The 18,324-nt window shown below is 40.2% G+C and overlaps 2 protein-coding genes across 2 annotated transcripts; both read right to left on the reverse strand.

Annotated features, from left to right (window-relative positions):
- Positions 1 to 1,118: 1,118 nt before the first annotated feature.
- znrd2 (zinc ribbon domain containing 2) lies at positions 1,119 to 6,084 on the reverse strand. The gene is made up of 4 exons (XM_012850626.3): positions 5,968 to 6,084; positions 5,417 to 5,568; positions 2,495 to 2,579; positions 1,119 to 2,362 (listed from the first exon to the last, which is right to left on the reverse strand). Exons 1-4 carry the CDS (start codon positions 5,981 to 5,983, stop codon positions 1,908 to 1,910), a joined length of 708 nt encoding a protein of 235 aa, XP_012706080.2. The 5' UTR covers positions 5,984 to 6,084; the 3' UTR covers positions 1,119 to 1,907.
- Positions 6,085 to 8,951: 2,867 nt separating this feature from the next.
- On the reverse strand, positions 8,952 to 17,805 carry arr3a (arrestin 3a, retinal (X-arrestin)). Its single transcript, XM_012850625.3, has 17 exons — positions 17,730 to 17,805; positions 15,655 to 15,686; positions 14,529 to 14,559; positions 14,388 to 14,448; positions 14,266 to 14,310; positions 13,994 to 14,184; positions 12,863 to 12,922; positions 12,712 to 12,788; positions 12,476 to 12,611; positions 12,182 to 12,266; positions 12,027 to 12,099; positions 11,658 to 11,795; positions 11,370 to 11,453; positions 11,253 to 11,276; positions 11,118 to 11,167; positions 11,011 to 11,030; positions 8,952 to 9,327 (listed from the first exon to the last, which is right to left on the reverse strand). Exons 2-16 carry the CDS (start codon positions 15,660 to 15,662, stop codon positions 11,026 to 11,028), a joined length of 1,068 nt encoding a protein of 355 aa, XP_012706079.1. The 5' UTR covers positions 15,663 to 15,686; positions 17,730 to 17,805; the 3' UTR covers positions 8,952 to 9,327; positions 11,011 to 11,025.
- Between the last annotated feature and the right edge of the window lie 519 nt (positions 17,806 to 18,324).

Consider the following 18,324-nt stretch of genomic DNA (forward strand, 5'->3'; position numbering starts at 1 on the left):
CTGAAAGCAGCAGCGGGCATTCGTAGCTTACAGCCAAGCTTTGCACATTTTAAAACTGACGGATTGGAAGGAGAGCCGGTGTGAGAACATTTTTCCTGTCTAGCAACAAATCTTTCATTTGGATTTAGACTTGGACTTTGACTGGGTCATCCTAACCTGCTTTGATCTGAACTGTTCCGGTGTAGCTACAGCTATACGCCCAGGTTTTGACCAGCTGAAAGCTAAACGTCCTCTGCAGTCTGGAGTTTGTTCTTTTTGCAGCCTCAGAGGTTTTCTATCACGGTTGCTCTGTTTTGAGCCCTTCCCAGCTTTCTGATTGATTCAGTGTTTTTTATCCCAGCTAAAAAAAAGCCTCCCCACAGCATCATGCTGCCATCCGTGCGTTTTACCATGGGGACAGTGTTAAGGGTGACACAATATGGTAATTTTCCACTAAAAACATTTTGCATATTGGCCAAATCTTCACTTTTAGTCTCATCTGACCCATTCGTCTTTCAAATGTTTGTGCTGTGTCTCCTACAACTCGGTAATATAGCTGGCAGATGTATGGAGTACACGGACAACCGTTATAGGGTTAACAGATTTCCGTACCTTACAATGTAGTTTATCTCTCCGTTTCCATCAGCCTTTTGGATGCTTCACTGATTAAATCCGTCACATTACTGGAGATTTGCCTTTCTGCTCCCATCTTATTCTGTGCTGCTCTTCCTGAAGGTGTTTGTTCACAAACCTTTTCAGGTCAGCTGTATTTTATGCGCTTTAATTGCATACAGGCATGCTTTACTCACTAGCCTGTATAGGCAGTTGTTTGCATCGATTTTATTTAGCGGTATCAGAGTAAAAAGGGAGATGGGAAATGCACAGCACACTTTTCTTGGTAAGAAGTTTGAAAACCAAGTTTCTTTTTCCTTCCACTTCACAATTACGTGTTACTTTAGCGTTGGTCTATCACAAAATCCCCCAATGCTACATTTCAGAGAAAGGTGTGGTTGTAACATGAAAGAAATGTAGAAGTAACTCAGGGAGTGTTACATCACACAAGAACTGTTTGCACTGCAACAGCCTGTGGGAATAACCTTAAATACATGTGTCGCCCTCTTGTGGAAAGAAACAAGCTGTGCAACTTCAGAAGCGGATTTATTCTGGTCCATTCTTAGAAAACTAACTACTTTTGGACACATCGTTAAGGATGGGTTCTATAATACGAGGTGCCACCGTATGATGTACAATGCAAATACTTATTTATTCTACTTGCTTTAATGAACTGGAAAAAAAAAAAAGGATACATCTCATACAAGCATCCATGCAGCACAATCTTTTTTTCTCAAAGCCTCACATTAACCATCTTTGCCTCTCAGGACGGTCAAGAAGAGAATTTTTAAGGGTCAGACCAAACAACATCTGAACTACAACGGATGTCCCGAAGTTTAGATGAACGTTGCTGTCTGAACCCCGCAGCCAGGTGTGTGCCGGCAGCTTCAATCTGTGCGCAACAAAACAGATATGGGGGCTTGCAGCATAACATTTCGCAGAGGATTGTGGTTAGCCCAGAGGCGACTAGGTTATATACAGAGATTCACATAGGATTTCCTTTTCTATGTTTTAAATCGAATGACCTGAAAATGTTACGCGTTTATAATTTTAAGTTACAATTTGACTAAAGCCATTACCTCAGTGTGCCGTTTTTCTGCCAGCTACTTGTCCGCATATTCTCAAGAGGAAGTGGCGCACTCTAAAACCTTTTGATCCTAATTCAGGCGCATTTAGAAACAAACTGGGATTCTGCCGTAAGCAGGTATTCAGAATGCGAGAGAGAGAGAGAGAGAAGCAAGGCATCAGTCAGTACTCTGAAGCAGAATAGGAACAGCGGTCCCATCGCTCCATGCTGTTCAAGCACTCCACTGTGTTTACTGGCTGAGTTCCCTGAGGCTTCGCAGCGAGTTGGCGCAGCTGCTGATCAGGCTGCACAGCTGGATGCTGGCCTCCAGCGAGGCCGAGCTCTCTAACTGGGCGGTGGCCCAGCGAAGTTTAGTCAGGACCGCTTCTTCGGCTTCTTCCAAAACAGGTAGGCGGGTGGAGGCCTGCGGACACACCGGGGGACGAATGGGCGCCACGGCGGCAGCGGCGGCGGAGGCAGGAGGCGGGGGAGACGCCACGGCGGGCGGAGGCAAAGCGGCCCTCCCTCCAGCGGCGGCTCCTTCGCAGTGCTCCGGCCTGGGCTGAGGAACCGTCACGCCCGCCTGACTGCTGGCGCTGCTGCTGCTCTGGCCTCCGTTGAGCTCGGGGACACGGGTCGCTGCAGGGGACTGGGCTGCCAGCTGCCACTCTCTGACCTGGGACAGCGCCGCTTGTGGGTTTAAAGCTGATTAAAGAAAAAAAGAGAATAAACTAAAAACAAGGGCCATAAACATCTGTAGAAAGAGGAGAGGTAAATGAAATGTAAAAACACACAAATAGTGCAGGAAAAAAAGAAGGAAAGAAAGTAGGCGTTTACCAGGGTTATCCTTGTCGATATCAGAGTCCAGCTCCTGACATGAGACGCAGTAGTTTTTCTGCTGTCTGTCCTGAAGAAGAACAGTCTGGAAGCACAAACACGTCTTGGATTAAGCTTTCTAGATTATTTAAACTCAAACCCATGTGACAAACCTCCGTGCAGTCACTCAGGAAAAGGTCACCAAGGCTACGTTCACATTGCATGGAAACGCGACCCAAATCAGATCTTTTTGCCCATATGTGACCCACACCCTTCTTTTTCCCGGCAGTGAACAGATCGATTACGATCTTCTACGGAAAAAAAGAAAAGTCCGACTTGTGCCACTTCCATATGTGATACTAATTTGGGTACGTATCGGATATTTGTCAAAGCGTCTGCAGTCTGAATTTTATCCGCCTTTCACGTCACCCTGCTGGCTCCCACTACACATCTAGGGCTAGAACGATTAGTCAACATCATCGACGATGTTGATTATGAAAAATTGATGACGCAAAAATCCATGCGTCGACGCGCCGTTTAAAAATATATAAGCATTGCTGCATTCTCAATATTCTCAGTGGGGGACAGTTTAGATCGCATGCAGTTCGCTAAGGCTGCAGCAGAGGGCAGTATAGAGTGAGTTACCCAGTGAGCAAAGAGTACCCCATCACATGACTTGGACTACAGCTCCATCCAGTAATGGCCCAAAGCAAATGATTCAGTTGGTAAAGTTGTGTAAGTCACTCCCTTGATACAAAATTACTTTTTAGATTGATTTCAGGGGAGAATGTGGCTGTGTAACACTGAAATATCTGCTTGGTTTATCAATAGCTTGGTTTATCATAGCTTAGCTGTAAAATGCCCGTTCTAACTTCACCCAGCTGTAAGCTGAGTCAGCGATCACGCTCCTCAGCCCCGGAGGAGGTGGGCTGCAGGGGGGAGACTGTTTTGAATCTACCTCTGCAATTCAATCAGAGGACATCTTACCCCAGGGCGCCGCGCCTACTGGGCTGGTCGCTGCAACTGTAGTCAGTCAGAGCGGTTCCACCCAGAGCGCCACAGCACATTTCTGAAGCGTCCCAGAAATTGAGATTAATGTGAAGTGACATGACGGGTTAGTTTTATTTAACTTTAATATCTGACTAGAGCGATGGAGTTTATTTGGAAATGAATAATTTGTTAGTTTTTAATAATGGTGCTGGGAATATTGCCTTATTAAAAAAAAAAAACCTGACTGCAAACACATTAATATGCTTTTTTTTACACTGTAGTTTCAATTTTTATAAAAACATTAAGGAATGTTACAAGCTTGGAGGTCGAAAGGTTGCTTTAAAAATATTTTTACTTTGATATGAAAGTCAGTTAAATTTAAAATGAAGGTTCTGTGCAGGATTATTTATTAAGCTAATAAAGGAGAGTGACAACAAGAGGCAATAAGAAGGTGTTCAAAGGTGTGCAGACTAGAACGGGTGAGTGAGTCAAAGCATTTTTACAAGCAACTGAAGTGATGATGGAGCTCATACAAAAAAATAATCCATATTTTAGTCAACTATTAAAATAATACCGATACTCAGTACCGGTAATATCGGTACTGTATCGGTTCAAATGTGAGATATCACTGACATCAACTCTCAGTGACCTTTTGGCTTATTAAAAATAAAAAATAAAAAAAAACTAAGAGAGGCTGTTTCTGGGCCTCTTTCTTCTTCACTCAACCTACAGTAGGCAGCTGCGGATGGCAGCCAGTGTCTGCTGGAGGTTTGTTCTCAATAAAAAAGGAACAGTTTGTCTCCAAGGCTCCCAGGTGCTTACTCAGGATGTCCACGACGTGATGCAATCAGTGGGGCTGTATCTTTTTTTGCCGACTGGCATTAAATTATCAACTGAATTCAGCTGTATTGTAAAGCCTTGTAGGACTGAATGTGATTACAGATGCATGTCCAAAAAAAAATTAGAATATCATTCGGACTGGATCTTTATTGCAATATTCTATGCGTTAAATAGATAAAATTCACACCGAAGAACACATTTCATGTCTTCATTTCTGTTCATTTGGATGATTATGGATTACAGCTAATACATTTCCCATCTTAGTTCATTCAGGCTGAAAGATTGTTTTATTACTTTATCACAGGGCTGTTTCTATTGATTTTATTATTCTACCATGCAACCTCTGTTTCATTTACAACACTTTGGTCCTGTGGATGTTTAATGGGTGGTTTTTCTTTCCACTGTCACTTCATGCTTGCTCAGTATGAGGGATTGCTGCAAAGCCATGGACAATGCAGACGACTCTCCCTGTAGCTCTACGGTTCTTCAGGAGTGAATGCTGCTTGTCGGGACTTTGAAGCAATCAACTGGTTCCCTTATAAAGGAAATTTTTGACCAATCTGTGTAACCTGACTGATTCTGACTTTGTAAAGTGCCTCGAGATGACATGTTTCATGAATTGGCGCTATATCAATAAAATTGAATTAAGTCACTATCAAATAAAGCTGGTATGGTAACAACTACATATGCATTCCTACAAGCCCCGTACGGCCATTCATGGAAAACATATTCCCATGCCTGCATCCTCTCTCGGCAGGATTATTCATACACCCTACCACAAATTTAAAAAAATGGTTCAGCGGTGCCCAACAACGAGTTTAAGGTGTTGAATCGACCTCCGAGTTCCCCAGCTCTTAACGCAGGTCCGACCAATGGAGGCTCCACCTCTCATCTCACAGGATCTGCTGCCAACATCTTGGCAATGCGACAGGTCAGGGCTGTTTTAGTAGTAAAAGGTGGATTGAGACGAAAGTATGCAGGCTATCATAAGAGGAAGCTTGATCGTCAACATCTGAGTTCATCCACCTTACGATCAGACATCTGTTATATGTTGATGTGGTTTCACTTTTCTTCTGATTAGAAGAAGAGGAAAAACCTAAACGTCACGCTTACCCCGCACACCTCGCAGCTGTCCCCCAGCATCCTGTACCCCTTCAGGAGGTAATCTCCCATCAGCTTACTGATCTTGTCCTGCCGCTCTCTGCGAGCCTGGATCACCTTCATCTCTGCCTCTGTTGGAGGCTCCCACTCGAAGTCTTCCTCATCTGCAGGGCGGCAACAAGTGAAAAACAACATCCGAGCAAACACACTGACATTATCAGCCGTTCTAAATAAAAACGCCGCTATAATATATATATATATATATATATATATATATATATATATATATATATATAGTGTACCTGTCTATTTGCTCTTTAACGCTTTTAACCTATTTCAGCACAGGTTTTTATCTATGTTTGTTTCTTAGACTAGCTGTCAGAAAATAATGACAAGCTAGCAGTCAAAACCACCCGGAGCACCGTCCGCTCAGCACAAACACGGAGGAAACAGCGGCTCGGTGGCGGTAAGCTAACGCAAACAACCGGGAAACAACCTCAGAAGTCACAGCACAAGCGGCCGCTGAAAAACTTCAAAGTTAGCGGACAGTTAAGTTGACAAACCTCCATTCAAAGCCATGTTGTTTCACTGCTGCTACACGTTGTGCGGGACGTGTCTTCTTCTTGTCTGCTCAGCCGGCCCTATACCGCCCCCTGTTGGCGACGCCCGTCAGCGTCCTCTTGGCTTGTCTGCACCAACCCTAACACTAACCCAGCATAGATAGATAGATAGATAGATAGATAGATAGATAGATAGATAGATAGATAGATAGATAGATAGATAGATAGATAGATAGATAGATAGATAGATAGATAGATAGATAGATAGATAGATAGATAGATAGATAGATAGATAGATAGATAGATAGATAGATAGATAGATAAACACTAAGAAAGTAGAGCATATCACTAAAGTCCTTACACTGGTTCCTTGTATCTCAGAGAATAGACTTTAAAATACTTCAGTTATTCTATAAATCACTGAATGGTTTAGCACCTAAATACATCACAAACTTGTTATCAGTGTATTAACCATCCAGACCACTAAGGTCTTCTGGCTCCAGCCTGCTCTGCATACCTAGAACCAGAACCAAACACGAAGAAGCATAATTTAGTTCCTATGCTCCACTTATCTGGAACAAACTTCCAGAAAACTGTAAAAGTGCTGAAAGCCTAAGTTCCATTAAATCAACATTAAAAACACATTTGTATAGGATTGCCTTTGACTGTTCTAGTTAAACAGTTTAACTGAAACATCATTAGTTCAACTTTGTAGTCCAACTGTTTTTAATGTTTGCTTTTAGTTTCTATTTTCCCGTGTTCTATTTTGTTTCTACATTTTATTCCTACTTGCTTTTATTCTGTTTTATTTTCCTATATTTTAATCATGTAAAGCACTTTGCATTGTCTCTGTACTGAAATGTGCTATATCAATAAATTTGCCTTGCCTTGCCTCGCCACAAAGTAGTGCAAATGTGAAAAGGAAAGAATATATGGCATTCACATTTCTTGTTTCAAATAAAAATATGAAATTGTGGTGCGCATTTGTAGCTCGACTGAGTCAACCAGCTTTGCTGAAATTCCAGCTGCAAGCGTTTTGGGGTATGTCTCTACCAACTTTGCATATCTAGACTACAATTTATGACCGTCCTGTTTTTTTGTTTGTGTTTTGGTGGTGGGATTGTGTGGCTATGATTTTTTAGGGCAATGTTGTCCAGAGCTTTAGCTCCTGGTAGGCTCCCATATGGTGTATTTGTCTCAACACTAAGAGCAATTTCACTGACTCCGAAGGTATGGTGGACAACAAGAAAAAGGGTGAACTTGGTACCCACCTGGAGTCAGGCCCGGGGGTGCAAGTGACTGGTGATCAAGCTTTGGCTCAGCCAGCACAGCCGAAAGAGGCTTGAGCCGGTGGACACACAGATTGGGGCTTAGGCTATAGTAAATGCTGCCGTTGCTCCAGTCTGCTGTGGTGATGAAAGAGCGTTGCCAAAAAGCATATTTATTTCTCGGTCAGTCTGTGTTCCAATGCTCATCTATTTGTCATGAGGGTGAGATTCCTCAGGAGGGTAGCTGGGCTCAGCCTTAGAAATAGGGTGAGGAGCTCTGTTATCTGAAGGGAGCTCATTATTTTTTTTAAGTTGTTGGATTTCAAGCTGCACAATTCTAGATTCTGTCTGGATTCTAGACTATCTTTTGCATCGCCCCAAGTTTGTGAGAGTGGAAGAAAAGTGTTCTTATCTCATTTGACCGAAAAGTGGTGCACCACAGGGGACAGTTTTATCTTATTTTTTATTCACATTGCACACAGCCGACTATAGGTATAGTTTCCCTTATCATCATCTACAGAAGTTTTCAGATGACACTGTCCTACCGGGCCTGATCTCTCGGGGTGATCACCAGGCTCACAGGGAGGAAGTTAACTCCTGTGTGTGTGGCCTAATGTTTGGGAAATGTTGTTTTGGGAAATGTCCTGTATTTGGCTCTTTTCATCTTCACCTGTGTGGTGCTTATCTGTCTCTGCTAAAGAAAAGCTTTGTAAGTTGCAGCCACATGTCACAGTGGGGACAGTGTATAAAAGGTTAGTTTTCCTCCACATGCAGGGTTTTACATGTAGGCCAAAAACTGTTGCACCTGAACAGCTTCTTTGCTGTGTCTCCGTTATGACTTATGATAAACTGCATGATGCTGTTGTTTGCATGAATAAATATAAACGACAAACAGAACTCGTTACCAGTTATTCATTACTCATCATCTTCTGCTCATCTGGGACCTGCTCCTGCTCCTCTGGGGGACGCCTGAAACGTTCCCATGCCAGTTGAGAGACATAGTCTCTCCAATGTGTCCTGGGCCACCTCTTGGGCCTTATCCCAGGGAGACTTGCCTGGAGCATCTCATGAGGGAGGTGTTCAGGGGGCCCAGATGGCCAAGCTCCTCACCTTATCTCTAAGGGAGTGCTTGGCTACCCTGCCGAGGAAGATCATTTCAGCTGCTTGTGTCCGGGATCTCCCTCTTTCTTTTATGACTAAAATTTTATGACCAAAGGAGAGGCTTGGAATGTGGACCGACCAGTAAATGAAGAGTGTCCCCTTTCGGCTCAGCTCTCTCCTCAACACAATGGACCAGTGCAGCTCTTTTCTGCTGCAGAAGCACCGGTCCGTCTGTCAGTCCCTCACTCCATTCTCCTCATTTGTCAACAGGACCCGGAGATACTGCAACTCCTCCACTTGAGGTGGATCAACAGAATCTCAAATAGCTTTTGTGCTCCATACACCTTAAAATAACTTGCTTCCAACCCTAGATCAGATCAAACAATCCTACATTTAGATTGCGTTTGCCAAGTTTTGATGCGGTCAGCACCATGGACAGAGCCACCATACGTCCGGAGGCTTCGGAAGTTTAACGTTTACCATGATAAAGCTGACACATTCAACATCTGGCGAGGTTTTGGGAAACATAAACATTGGAACAAACCTTTGATTTTAATATTTGAAAATCAACAAGTAGACAAATAGTTGTTCTTTGAAAACACAACTGAAAGACAATAACATTTTTTCCAAGTCATTTTATTTCACTTTATGGGTAAGTGTATCATAGTGTTCAAAAGCACAGTGGTTTTATGGGCTTCAAACTGACATTTTATGGGAGAAAGAAAGCTCCACTTACATGAGGGTCTTAGTAAGGGTCTTGTGCACAGACAATCTCGACAGCTAAATGGCAATGCTCTCTCTACATGAACAGAAACAACAAATATCTAGGAGGGGATTGATGTCACATCTTATATCCTTTTTTCCTGCATTGAAATATTTTCCTCTTCACTTCCTGACACCAGCCACACTCTTCCTCTTTGTGTCACATCACTTGCTTTGGTTGTCATCTTGTCTTTCCGTGGGTGTCTTCTCAATCTGCAGGGTAACATCTTCTCTGTTCAGGATCAAACACAGAGTTGAGATTGTAAGTCCATTTGGTTTAAGTAATATTGATTGATTCATTCAACAGGGCCTTGCAGAAATGTTCATACCGCCTGGGTTTTTTTCAGCTTAAAGCCACAAACATCAGTTTGTTTTAATATGACTGTATGCGATCAACCAAAACAAAGTAAAACACAATTTAAAACATGGCTTTCAAAAGTGTTAAAGAAACGGAAAGTTTTGTGTTCATATGTATCCACAAACATTCAATGCAAGTACAGCTGCAAGTCTTGTGGGGGATGTTTCTACCAATTTCCACCCACCATCTTGAAATTTTGAACATTCTCTGTAAAATAGCTCAGATTGGATGGATAGTGTCAATGGACATCAATTGTTTAAGTCTTGCCACAAATCTTCAGGTTCTGGACTTTGACTGGGCCATTCCAACACACGAGCCTGGTTTGATCTAAACCAGTGAACCTATTTGTTCACTGATGTTCTCTAACAAACTTCTAAGGCCTTCACAGAACAGCTAGACACACAGGCGAACCCTATTTACTAATCAGGCACGTTCTAAAGGCAATCAGTTGCACTGGATTTTCTTTTGGGTATCAGCGTAACAGGGGCAGAATACCAATACATGCATCTATGCTGGTGAAGATTCTCAGTCATCCAGGTCATGATCATTCCAAAAAAAGTTAAAAAACAAAACAACTGGACTTTTTTCCGAAGTTTGAAGACGTTTTGTTTCCCATCCAGAAAGCTCCTGTAGTGTGGAGTTCCAAGCTTTATATCATTGCTCAAAAAGACGTTGTTATGGCTTATAAACCATGCAATTCATAATTTAAAACCAAACAGGACCCTCAGACAGAGACTGGTGCATCCTAAGGATAAAAAACCCAATAAGATTAGCGGAGTGGTGTATGCAGTTCAGTGCAGTGAGGAATGTTCTGATCTTTATATTGGAGAAAACAAACAACCTCTCCAGATGCATGGCTCAACACAGGAGATCTACCTCCTCAGGACAAGACTCTGCTGTCCACCTACACCTTAAGGACAAAGGACACTCTTTTGAGGATCAAAATGTCAAGACAAATGGTTTGAAAGGGGCGTGAAGGAAGCCATCTACATTAAGAGAGAAAAAACAACTTTAAACAGAGGAGGAGGTCTCAGGTTTCAACTTTCAAAAATCTACAACACAGCAATAGGTTTGATTCCTTCCAGTTTTCACCTCCATGCAGGTGATCACAACATCTCCCCTGTAAGCCAGGCCAACGATGACCCTAACGACTCCCCATTGCTAAGGGGCGGACCAGTTTCGGTTTAGTTTGCATGTTATCTAAGCCATTACAAGGCCTGTTTGGGCAATAATATAAAGCTTGAATCTCCACACTACTCCAGACATTTGAATTGAGAAAGCTTTGTGGATGGGAAGCGAAACCTCTTCAAACTTCGGAAAAAAGTCCAGTTATTTTGTTTTTTTACTTTTTTTTTTAAATACATGCATCCAACGAGGCCTTGCATTGTATCAGTCTATCACAGAAAGTTCCTATAAAATAAATTGAAGTTTGTTGCTGTGAGGCGACAACATTTCAAAGGGTATTAATAGTCCTTCAAGACACTGCAAGTTTACTTTCACAAAGATTTTATATCAACTATATGATTTTGAGCACATAACATTAAAAGTAGGACTTACAGTGATGTGGAGTCTTTACTCTGCCCAGTTTGGAGGAATAAAAAAATACTATTAGTACCAGTGTGGATAACAAAAACATCCTGAAATGTGTGTTAAAGACAAAATACCTTCAGGTTTGGGGTGCATGAGGTTCAGTGGCAGCTCCACTGTGACGTCGCTGCACCAGAAAAGAAACCAAACAATTAGCAAAAGCTTCTAGCTAATCAGCAGTGATATAAGCGCTGTGATGGATGCTTGCTTACCTGGCAGTAAGGCCGCCCAGCAGGCTGTGGGGGAAGGACAACATTAGAAGATTTTTTTCACCCTTCAATTAATCCTCATTAATCTTTAGTTTTATTTGAGGTGTGACACAGACTCACCCTCCTCCAGCCACCATGAGGTTAATTTTAATCTTGTAGGAAACCAGGATACCCAACACCTCTTTTTCCACACCCTGCCGCAGCCTGTGTAAAGGAGGGATTTACGAGGATTTCAGGGATTAACGGGTTTATTTTAGTTAAGAGTACAACTATAAGAAATCATGGATTAAAAAACAACAACAACATAAAAACTACAAAGTCTAAAAAGAGGTAACATCTAGAGGTGTAAACAGTGAAAATACAAGTAAATCCTGTTTTTCAGTTTGTCTGACGTGTTTGTGCACTGACATGGTAGTGGAGGCCAGGTTTGTGTCCTCGTCCTTCAGCCGTCCGTCCAGCGCCAGACCTCTTTTCTCCTTGTTCTCAGACAGTATTGGTGTGATGGTCAGAGTTTTGTCCAAAGTGCCATTGGCCTCCACTGTCTCCCTGAACATAAAGTACAAGCAAGTGCATATATAAGTTCAGAAAATTCTATTTAATGGTTTGTTTTGATTCCAACTACCCTGACAGTTTAGGCAAACAGTATGGTCAGTCTAGATGCCTTACAGCAAATGTGCTGTAACAGTAAGTGTGAGAATGGGATGTTAACCCTTTTGTGAAATTGACATGCCATCTCTCTGACAACATGGTATTTTTTTTCTGGGCTCTGAGACATACCCAAACTCTTGGCAAAGAACAGTCTTGGTGTATTTGTCCGCTGAGTAGAGGACAATGTCAGTGGTTTGGTCCACTGTGGGAAGAGAGCGAAGAAGATAAATAACCAGTGTGTGACCTGATGTTCGTTGAAGGATCAATAACTCATAGGCACCCACCAGAGATTTTGATTTTCTTCACTGTTTTGTTGCTCTCGTTGTTGATTTTGATTTTGATTGGGATTGCTTCTCCATGAAAGTAGAGCTGTACAAAACACAAATTCACATTCTTTATTTTTGTCTGTTCGTCTCTCCATATCATCAGTGTTTCCTTGTAATTTACAATGTTTGTACTTTTTGCTTATACTGCTGCCTCTTACCCAGATCTGCATTTTAAATAAGAATTAGTTCTCTATCCTCTCATGTGGTTAAATAAAGGTTAGATAAAGGAAAAAAATATATTTGCCCCCGTACATCTTTCTCCATCGACGCTTCTAAGTGAACAGGTTTGTCGGACATCATGAAGCTCTTGCAGATGTCGGCCTTGGGGCCAGACCCCACCTGAGATGGGGCGTACTGGATTTTACGGATGACAAGCCGAGCAGTGTCCCTGTTCGGAGCACACAAGGAGAGGAAAAACAACTGACCTAAGCACTGGAAATGTAAATTAAGTTAAAAAAATGAAGGTAAGAAGGATATGGAAGACCCACTTCTTTTCAATCTTTTCATCTGGGTTGTTCTTCTCCTTGGCCAGGTAGGTTTTCACCTCAAAGTCAACACCACATGCCTGTAAGGAGACACAAAATGCTATGAAATGCCTCTTGCATATTTATTGACAAACAGGTTTAAAAAGAGGCATACCTTTCCCTTGTCATCAGGTCCAGGCTGCAGAGAGACTGAGCATGGCAGGTTGTTGGGAATCTGGAGAAACAATACGATGAGACTTATCAACAAGCAACTCCCTTTGTATTACCAAACCCACAAATATGTGCGTTCACAGACTGAATGTCTGAATATAAATAATCAATCACGATCTATTTTATTGTAATATATATATATATATATATATATATATATATATATATATATATATATATATATATATATATATATATATATATAGTAACATAAGTTTGAGGGCTTACTGCATATTCATATTATTTAAATTCAATTCAATTTAATAAAATTCAATTCAACATTTATTTAATTGGATTTAAGTTACATTCAGTTCAGTTCAAATTATTAACATGGTGCAATTTTACAACAAACATTAGCTCAAGTTACTTTAAAAGACAAACAAATTAAGTTTATAATCAATCATATACAATCCAGTTCATCCTACAATCACACAGACCAATTTAAGAGTTTAATTGAAATATTCCAATATTCAAATATTCAAACTCAAATATTCCATTCAGTAATGGCTCATTAAAACACATTAAAATCCTTTAGGAAAAAAGGAAAGAAATATCTAGCATGAAAATGTAATGAAAGTAATAAAGTAATTGTACAGTTTACTTCTATGAAATCCACTTGATTCGTTTAGTCTGTTTTATTCCCTCTAATTTTATTTTAGTGGTTTAGATTTCCGAAACAGATGTAAAATTGCTGCATGAGGGTGCAGTTGTTAGCATGGTTGTTCTATCAACCTTTCCTGGGTGTACTCCACTTTTTGCCCAATGAAATGGGAGAAAATGATGGAAACAAGATTTTAGGGGAGCTTTTTTGTCAGTAATTTTTTATAGGCATAGAAAGGAGGATTTTTTTAATTAACAAACACTGAGCCTCAACATTATACTGAGTTTAATAAATGTTTTTTTTCCACAGTTAGTTTCTCCTTTCTGACTTATTTTCTTTTTTGGAATAATTGTTAATCCAACAAGCTTTACTCTCCAAAAGAATCTCTGCCCCATCAGTTTGTACTGAGTCGTTCAGCACCATGGACAGAGGCACAAACATCTGATCCAGTTGTGGTTTTAAGTTCCCTTTTACCTCAAAGGAGAAGGGGAACGAGTTGTCCCCCGCCTTCTTCAGCAGGGTCTCGTGCATGGCGCTCAGCTGAGGCTTGCTGCTCTCAGGGTAGATTTGTATCTGCTCGAACCAGATGTCCTTCCTGAAGCACAGGCCCATCACATCCAGGTCCTCGCTGCCGTAGCGGAAGGCACAGGCCAACTGGACGAAAGCTGCAAACATTTGTGCATTTATCACAAAGTTACCTTCCTCTCCAAGGAGATCAGACAATGAGGAGTCTTTTCGGATGTTACCTTTTCTATCACCAAAATCTGCTGGGTCCACCTTGACAACACCATCTGCACAGGGAAGAATCCTTATTAAAATCTTGACAGTGCAGCCTCATAAATATGTAGAGACTGAGATCAACACGCACCAACTCTGTCCACTGCAGACACATGGTCCACATAGTCTCTCTTCCCCAAGTAGAGGGTAAGCTGTCAGATACAGGGAGGTAGAACACTTAGAAAAGAAATGTCAGAACGTCAAAATGTTGAAACAGTAGAGGAGCACTTACCCCTCCATTTCCACTGGTCTTCTTGAAAACCCTGTAAAGAAATGAGAAAAACTAATTTAGAAACCTAATCTCTTAACATTCCAGTCGGTGTTTACATTACCCATCCTTTCTATTATGTTCTACATCATCTATTTACACTCTTGCAGGATTTGCTAATTAAAACCAGGATGGAAGGGTGACATAATTAAGTTTCAGTGGGAAGCACTGGTTTCTCCAGCATGTAGCAGAAGGCCCAGTAAGTCTTTATTCCACTTTATCCAGTTAAGAATAGCTAACTGTGGAGCCGATTTGCCTCATCCAGCCCGGATTTTAGAGGTTGTGTCAGCTGAGAGAGGCCATAATTGCTGCAACCAAAGTATCCCCAAATAGCCGATAACCTCTGTGCTCCCGCCTGAAGCTTCTTATGAGTGTTAATGTCTAAGAGCACAATTCAAACAAGGCATCACCGCCTAAGTCCTTACAAACCACAAATAAATGCCTTCTGCCACGTTTTTCTTTTTTCTTGGGCTTTGGATGTAAAAATAAGTACTTCACAGAACAAAAGTTTACATTTCTTTATTCATTTGATATAATAAACTTATTTTTCTTATCTTTTGATGCAATGTTTAGCTGATGCTTTCAGTGTTTTATTAAAAGGAATTTGCATTTAGGGATATATTAATGTCTTCTGAATTTCACTTTTTTTATTGAATTGAGTTGCACCCTAAAGATTCTGATCAACTATTAATCAAATTGATCATCAGTATGTTGAGTAAGAACAGAGAATATCAAATTTGAAACAGTTTTTCCCTGAAAACAAAAACAAACTCGTATTTGAAAGAGAGTTTGAAATTTACTTTACAACTAAACAGTTGCTGTTGAAATTGGCCAATCACAGCACTTTGCAAAAGTATTTACTCCTCTCTCTATTTTATGCTAAAACTATAAAAATTGGTGTATTTTAATAATATTTTATACAGTAGTGCATCATTTTGAAGCAAAAAGATTGACATGCATTCAAATAAAAAGACTGAAAAATATGTGGCACGTTTTTCTGAAAGAAAGAAAGAAAGAAAGAAAGAAAGAAAGAAAGAAAGAAAGAAAGAAAGAAAGAAAGAAAAGCAAACATTTAATAAATTATACTTACTTTGCCATTTCTGGGAGATGTTTCAAACCTTTCTGTTAGGAGATAAGACAAAAAAAAAGTTGGTTTAATTTATGGAAGGGTCACCCTTTTGGTCATAAACAGGGATTAAGACATTGATTCTGCGCCTTCTGTTGGCTTTTTGGCAGCTTTGGTGATATTTCTTTTCAAGGGGCCACTGAAGGTTAATCTTTTGTGATAGGATTATGCCACTGGTGTTAAATACCACAGCCAAAGCCGTAATTTCTTCGGCCATCTGGTCTCAACTCAGTAAACATACGCATCAGGAAAAAGAAAAGCAAAAGGTTTACATTCAGCACAGTCTGTTCTCTCATTATAAATATCAGGATGTGCACAAGAATTGATTAGATGATTAAACCCAAAGTGTTGATCTTGTGTTGGTATTTCTAGACCCATGAGCCCTAAAAGCAGTTCCCAGTTACATGTAATTTCTGATGGATAAAGAGAAAGAGAGATCAGGCTTTAATATTTAGAAAAATCTAAATATTAAAATAATCTGCAGGTGTGTCCGTGACAACAACTATTTTTTTAATTCTCTTTATTCAGGAGTATTTTAAATCTTGTGCGAAAATGACATCAAATTAAATGTTTGATTATTCTTTTTGATAAATTACAACTCTAGCGATGACTTGGCATCTGGAATATATGTAGTTATGGTATACATATATAGTTATGGATATAAATGTGAATTTTTTTTCTTCATTTCACTTTAAATTGTTGCAAGATTATGTACAAAGGTTACTATAGTAGATGCATAAGAATATAGATATTATTTACTTTATTTCCTAAGCATTTTTTATATAAGATTGGCTGTTTGACAGGGTACAATCATGGTACTAAGAATACACTTCTCCTTAAATTTACACATCTAGGGTTTTTAAAGTGTACCTAATTTTTTCACAAACCAAATCAATCCGTTTTGGCTTCATCTATAATGAAATAGTGGAAAATGCGACATGTGGTTTTCTCCAGTTCTGATCAAATTTACATGACTTTAAAACTTGGTAACTACGTGATGGTTTCTGCTTTCAATGCCTGGAATTGATAGTGTGTGTACTTTCTTTTTTGATACATGTTGTGGACACTTGACTCCCTGAAGTATACCTATGAAATTCATGTGTATGCCTGTTAATTTAACCATAAGTGTGTGAATGCTCTCAAACAGTGTGCATCAATAACCTCGCCATGGATTGTAGTTAAGTGACTGCCACGAGTTATCATAAAAAAAGAGGTGTAGGCAAAAGTAAAATACACAAAAACTGCTCTGTAGTTGATGTAACTAACACTAAACTATCTTTGTTACACTGCAGAAATTGAAATTGTGTTTTTTTTTTTTTAATATAATTCCCCCCACCCCACCCCCCACCTCGAATTTTGGCAGTACACATTGGGGTAGCTAGGACAGATGTTATTTGTTTTTGACAAATTATTTTACGACCACTGGGGAAAAATATAAAACTGTTAGTTGGTTAGTCCGTATTTTGGCTGCAGACGACATTGAAGTTTCATTGATAAGCCCTAATTCAAGTCTAGGGAGAGAAATCTCACCATGGAAGATGGCTAAAATCTACTTTATTCTGAATAAGCATTCAAATGGTTCAAAAGAGTTCATACAGCCAGATTATTACTCTGCTTTAAGTACATGATCCTGTTTTCGACTCTAAAATGTCTCCTTTTGACTAAAGATTAGGGCTGCATGATGTCAGGAAATGAGATGTGATATACAATATTATTGGTCAATGTTGAAATGATTATATGACATGCAATAAACAAATAAAAAGACTTAAATCCACGTTGTTAATGCCAGTCAGCATTGGATTTAATTCAAAGACCCCAGATAGTGGGCAGTATGACATTTACATAGGCGTCTAATGTTTGCTGCAATCCAAACTTATTAACATTGCACACACCGAAATTACAATAAAAATAAATTTGCAGCATACTCTACAGCCGTACCGGCAGGGATTAAAGGCAACATTTGTCAGGTTTGTCAACACTCCTTGATCTCTGCATCCAAACAAATATAATCACGAGTTTTTGCCGTATGAATGTCTTACCTCTGCCTGTGAGCGTCAGCGTGTGTCAAGGCGAGTTGAGTGTGTGGCCAACAACAGTTGATGTCCCTTTATATACCAGCCTCCTGCTGTATCGGTTTCAGAGTTAACAGCTCCATCATTGCTGTCGTTGCCTCCTCGATAATCCAGTTAAGCAATCAGCCCACAGTTTATTTTGGGCCACAAAGGGTTTAAAAATGTCACTCAGCCTACCACACAGCCACCACATGGATGTGGTTGTAGTAGGCTGATAATCCATCCAACTCTTCACTGCAAAAATCACAAATGCAACAAAAAAACACACATTTATTTAAGACTATTAATCCATATTGTTTCGTTTCCAGAGTTTTTCCAACCAGAGATTATGATTTATCTAAACGGTTTGGAGAAAAGTTTGCTATCTGCTTAGAGTTTAATAATAGCCCGTAAAGCTGTTATTTTTAGGTTGACCTGTGCTGGATGTCAGGGTGCATTAATTAAAAACATGGCAGTAGAAGGACTTCTTGAAAATGTCCACAGAATTGCCAAGAAAGACCAAGCATGGCCCAAAAAGAGCTAAAGACACATGGACCTACCAGTGGATAGTGGAAATAAAATG

The sequence above is a fragment of the Fundulus heteroclitus genome, chromosome 11 (genome assembly GCF_011125445.2).
Source record: "Fundulus heteroclitus isolate FHET01 chromosome 11, MU-UCD_Fhet_4.1, whole genome shotgun sequence".
Classification (NCBI taxonomy): domain Eukaryota; kingdom Metazoa; phylum Chordata; class Actinopteri; order Cyprinodontiformes; family Fundulidae; genus Fundulus; species Fundulus heteroclitus.